A 5390-nucleotide genomic window follows, 5' to 3' on the forward strand; every position below is an offset into this window, starting at 1 on the left:
ACCAAGGCTGAAGGCAGAGGCTTGAAGAACAAGAGACCCAAGAGGGGAGGGTAATCTCGGAAGGGTGGAGGCACCGGGGAAGAAGGCTTGAGAAACACAGCCCTGGACCCAACTCTGAGGGGCCAGAGGGATGTGACCAGCACAGATGAGGGAGGCCTTGCTTGCCAAGAACTCAGCTGAGTCCAGCATGGGAGGCTGCGGTCAGAAGGTGGGTCTGGAGGGGTAAACTGAGGCTGGCTGGGAGAGGACTATGAACACCACATAAGGAGCCAGGATTTTCTCCTGCTTAGAGTCAAATGCTTCAGAGCCAAATTCCTCCCTTGCATGTGTTTCCTCTGGCCCTTAGAGTGGTTTTGATGTTGACTTTTCAATTAGAAGCCAGGATTTTAAAATTGAGAATGGTCACATCACTGCCTGGATTCTGAGCTTCTCTGTCATGGTGGGAGGACCAGGCCCTGCAGGATGCGTCCTGGCCTGTTCACTTTAGTTGCCCGGCCCCCACAGACAGCAAGTTTGGGGCCTTTGCATGGGGACTTGGAGGCTCTTGGAGGCCCTTGGTCAGAGGAGGGGTGGAATGAGGTCTGTGCTCTGGGAGGTCGGATGACAATAAATATCAGCCAAGATGAGAAGGAAGAGGGGAGAGGCTCATATTTCTTGAGATTTCGGGATGGAGGTTCCCCCCCGCCCCGGCAACATCCAGTAGCCCTCTTCGTTCTCACCACAACCTGATGTGGTGTATACGCTGTCATCTCCTTTTTAAAAAAAAATTTTTAGGCTGTAGTCTCACTCTGTCGTCCAGGCTGGAGTGGGGTGGCACGATTACGGTCACTGCAGTCTCAACCTGCTGGGCTCAGGCGATCCTTCGGCCTCAGTCTTTCAAGTAGTTGGAACTACAGGCGTGTGCCACCATGCCCAGGTAATTTTTTGATGTATTATAGAGATAAAGTCTCACCAAGTTGCCCAGCCTGGTCTCCTGGTCTCAGGTAATCCTCCTGCCTTGGCCTCCCAAAGTGCTGGTATTACAGGCTTGAGCCACCACGCCCAGCCATCTCCCATTTTTAAGATGAGGAAATGGGCCTGGCTTGGTGGCTCAGCCTGTAATTCCAGTGCTTTGGGAGGCCGAGGAGAGTGGATTGCCTGAGCCCGCAGGTTTGAGACCTGCCCAGGCAACTTGGCAAGACCTCGTCTCTACAATAATCAAAAATTAGCTGGGCATGGTAGCGCGTGTCTGTAGTTCCAGATACTTGGAAGGCTGAGGCAGAAGGATCGCCGGAGCCCAGCAGGTCGAGGCTGCGGTGACCGGGAGCGTGCCACTGCACTCCAGCCTGGGCGACAGAGTGAGACTCCAACTCAAAAGAAAATAATAATAAGATGAGGAAATGGAGGCACAGAGAGGTGAAGTCCCCTGCCTAAAGTCGCACAGCTGGTAGGTGGCAGAGTCAGGTGGTCTGGATCCAGCATCCTCAGGTGACAGAGGAAGAGGGAGAGTAGAGGGTGGGGTTGGGAGAGCTCAGTCTTACTTGGGCTTCTCGCTCCAAGAGGTTGTCTGGTTTTAAGGGAGAAGCTGTGTCCTACATCTAACACTTATCTGAGCACTGATCCAGTGTGTTTTGCCAAACCGCTCCAGAAGGCTGGTTCTTCTTAGGAACTTGCCAGGCAGGGAAGGAGGGCAGAGGCATTCAAGGGCTGGGTCAGGTGGCTTGGCTGCAGTCCCTGGCTCCAGCCTTTCCAGCCATGCTCCTTGCTTGACCAGGGAAATGCTGACCCCACCATAGGACCAGCAGACCCCACAGGAATGATACCATCCACACCTGCTAGGGCCCCACCTTCCCGATGGCTCACCACACCCAAGCTTCTGAGTCCAGTGAATTTGCAAGACAGGAAATAAAGTGCATACACAAAGAATGACCAGCCCCTTGTGTCTCCTGGCATCCCGTGACTGGTTAAGCGCTTCTTCCCTCCCCGTGTACACACTGGACTCTCCTCACACCCTGCAGTTGCTGGCCCAGACAGCTGATCACAAGCCCAGCCCTGGGCAGACCCTACCCCCACAGCCAGGGAAGGCTCAGAGGAGCCCAGCTGCTGGGAGCTGCCAGCCCCGGCCCTAGCGGCCACTCTCCACAGCACAAAGTCACCTTTGCTCCAACTCTTTCAGGCCGGCCAGAGCCAGCCCAGAGTTCCCTCCCCTCAGCTCAGCAGGATCCAGGAACTGTTCCCTATTGGGCAATTATTAATCAGATTCTTGACATTCCTCAGCCCCAGAGAGAAGCATGCTCCCCACAGGGACAGAGGCCCCGGACTGGCATTTGGACATGCAGCTGACCAGCAAGGTAGTGCTGTCAGCGGCAGCCCTGCTCCTAGTGACTGCAGCTTACAGGCTCTACAAGTCCAGGCCTGCCCCTGCCCCGCTGCAGGGTGGGAGGGCCAAGGTCGAGGAGGAAGCTGAGGGCTCCGGGCAGCCTACAGCCCAAGGAGCTTCTCCCGAGGCGCCGCAGAGGGGACCCAGACGCCGGAGAGCCAGCAAGGAGGCCAGAGCACCGCCGGGCTATAGCTGGGAGGATCCTGGAGGGCCCTGCATCCTGCCGGCGGGGGCCACTTCCAGGGCCAGGTCACCCCCGAGGAGAGGCTCTGGCAGGGAGCAGGACGCGCAGGACCCAGGCTCTGAGCAGGTGTCTCCTCACGGTCGTGGCCAGGGAGCCAGAACAGCTGTTGGCGGTAAGCCCGACCCTCCCCACCACCCTCATTTGGGCAGTGACCCCCAACCCACATTGGACAGCAGCTGTAAGGGTGCTGAGCCTCCTGCATGGCAGGGTGGTGGATCCCCCAAGCGGCCAGAGGGCCCCCACTCGCACCAGATGGCCCCCACGGAAGGCAGCAGTGACATGAACCAGGGCTGGATCTTCACCCGGGTGACCGGGGTTGGCGGGGAAGAAGCCGGGGTCTTCCAGGCCACCTCAGATGCAGGCCTGGCCCTGCACCAGCAGGAAGGAGTTACCAATGCCACCTACACCTTCTCGTCCGTGGCCAGGGTCCGAATGGAGGAGAATTTCATACGGAATATGGAGGAGGTTGGGGCGCAACTGAAGGGCAAGGTGTATGACTACTATGTGGAATCCACCTCTCAGGCTGTCTCCAGCGGCAGGCTGGCCCCCAGGGTGGCAGCCCTGGCTGAGGTGCCATCCCCTGGGCCCCGGGGAACAGAGACAGCCTCCGCGGACCCAGCCAGTGACAGGGAAGGTGGAGCCGAGACGGCCACCTCCCTGCAGTCCGTGCCCTCAGCCCCCACCCCAGGTTTTGGCAGGAAGGAGAGCCTCCTGCAGATAGCAGAGAACTCAGACCTGCAGCTGCAACCTGACCAGCTCCCCGCTCCACCCTGCTCAGACCAGGACACCCTGCCCGGCTCAGCCGCAGGCAGTGAGGACCCCCACGTGCAGCTGGTGGCTGGGACCAACTTCTTCCACATCCCGCTCACCCCCGCGTCCGCCCCGGACGTCCGCCTGGACCTGGGCAATTGCTACGAGGTGCTGACCTTGGCCAAGAGGCAGAACTTGGAGGCCCTGAAGGAGGCGGCCTACAAGGTCATGAGCGACAACTACCTCTGGGTGCTGCGCAGCCCCGACATCTACGGGGGCCTGAGCGGGGCGGAGCGGGAGCGGATCCTCCAGCGACGTCTCCGGGGCCGCAAGCACCTGGTGGTGGCCGACGTGTGCCCCCGGGAAGACTCCGGCCGCCTCTGTTGCTATGACGACACGAGGGACGCCTGGTACCCGCTGGCCCACCTGCCCCCCGAGGCCGTGTCCCGGGGCTGTGCTGTCTGCAGTCTCTTCAATTATCTCTTCGTGGTGTCCGGCTGTCAGGGCCCCGGGCACCGGCCCTCCAACCGCGTCTTCTGCTACAACCCACTAACAGGCATCTGGAGCGAGGTGTGCCCGCTGAACCAGGCCCGGCCACACTGCCGGCTGGTGGCCTTGGATGGGCGCCTGTACGCCATCGGGGGCGAGTGTCTGCACACAGTTGAGTGCTATGACCCCCGCCTGGACCGCTGGGCCTTCGCCCCGCCGCTGCCCAATGACACGTTTGCCCTGGCGCACACGGCCACGGCGTGTGCCAAGGAGATCTTCGTCACGGGCGGCACGCTGCGCTATCTGCTGCTCCGCTTCTCAGCCCAGGAGCAGCGCTGGCGGGCCGGCCCCACGGGGGGCAGCAAGGACCGCACGGCGGAGATGGTGGCGGTCAATGGCTTCCTCTACCGCTTTGACCTCAACCGCAGCCTGGGCATTGGCGTGTACCGCTGCAGTGCCAGTGCCCGGCTCTGGTACGAGTGCGCCACGTACCGGACACCTTACCCGGACGCCTTCCAGTGCGCGGTGGTGGACGACCTCATCTACTGCGTGGGGCGCCGGTGCACCCTCTGCTTCCTGGCCGACGACGTCTCGCCCAGGTTTCTGCCCATGGAGCTGCAGAGCTTCCCGTCTCCACAGGGCATCCTTCTGCCCACCGTACTGACCTTGCCTGCACCCGATGTGCCTCAGACCCGCGTCTAGCAGCCCCTCTGCCGAGCTTCTCTTGCAAAACCCGGAAGCAAAAGGATTCTGGTGCTACCCATCACTCTGTGGGCCATTGCTGGACAATCAGATGGCCCAGGGATTTGGCCACCAAGAAGCGAATTAGAATCCTACCTCCTCTGCTTACTGGCTTGGGGTAGGGGCAGGGGTCTTAAAGGAGTCTTCACCCTCCATGAGTTGCAGAGGCCCCCTGCAGAAAGGGGAGCAGAAGACATCCACGGCTGCGGGGATGCCCACCACCTTGCTTCGGTGATGAATTCTCGGGGGGTACACCAGGACCTCAGCAAAGCTTAGGAGTCACAGCTGCAGGTGCCAGCGGACCCCTCAGCAGCCCCTCAGGTTGGGTCTTCCAGAGAGGGGCTGGCTCTCTGAGACACCAGTCTCTCTTCCTAAACATTGGTCACTGAGCCTACTTATGAGGGTCCCAGAAGCACCTGGGATACACAAGTGGGAAACATTGTGAGAGGTGACTTGGGTGGGACCAGAAAGGAGCCGGGGGAGCCCCAGGGGTCTGGCCAGACAGAGCCCGTGTTTTGAGAAGTAGGACAGCAGAAGTTAGCTTGCAGAGTAAATTTCCCAAAGTCCACTTTCCTTTTCTCCTTATGGGAAGGAAGAGAAGCGTCCACTGAAGTAAGCCGTCCTTTTGTAGAGGTCTATTGAGGACACAAGCAAGGTCTCAGGAGAGGGCAGAGAGGATGGTCCACAGCCCCATCCCCTCCAGTCCCTGCTTGTGCTGACCACTGCCCTCATTTCCAGATCTCAGAACCCTTCCCAGCATCCCAGCCCTCTGCGTGGAAGCTGGGGCAGCCGCCACCCATCAGCGCT

The 5390-nt window shown here is 60.0% G+C and overlaps 1 protein-coding gene across 1 annotated transcript; it reads left to right on the forward strand.

The window, feature by feature from the left end:
• The first annotated feature begins 2270 nt into the window (after positions 1-2270).
• KLHDC7A (kelch domain containing 7A) lies at positions 2271-4544 on the forward strand. Its single transcript, XM_008063822.1, has one exon. The coding sequence runs from the start codon at positions 2271-2273 to the stop codon at positions 4542-4544; it is 2274 nt and encodes a 757-aa protein (XP_008062013.1).
• The last annotated feature ends 846 nt before the right edge of the window (positions 4545-5390 follow it).

The sequence above is a fragment of the Carlito syrichta genome, unplaced genomic scaffold (assembly GCF_000164805.1).
Source record: "Carlito syrichta isolate Samal-C Ts95f unplaced genomic scaffold, Tarsius_syrichta-2.0.1 Scaffold307059, whole genome shotgun sequence".
In the NCBI taxonomy this organism is placed as follows: domain Eukaryota; kingdom Metazoa; phylum Chordata; class Mammalia; order Primates; family Tarsiidae; genus Carlito; species Carlito syrichta.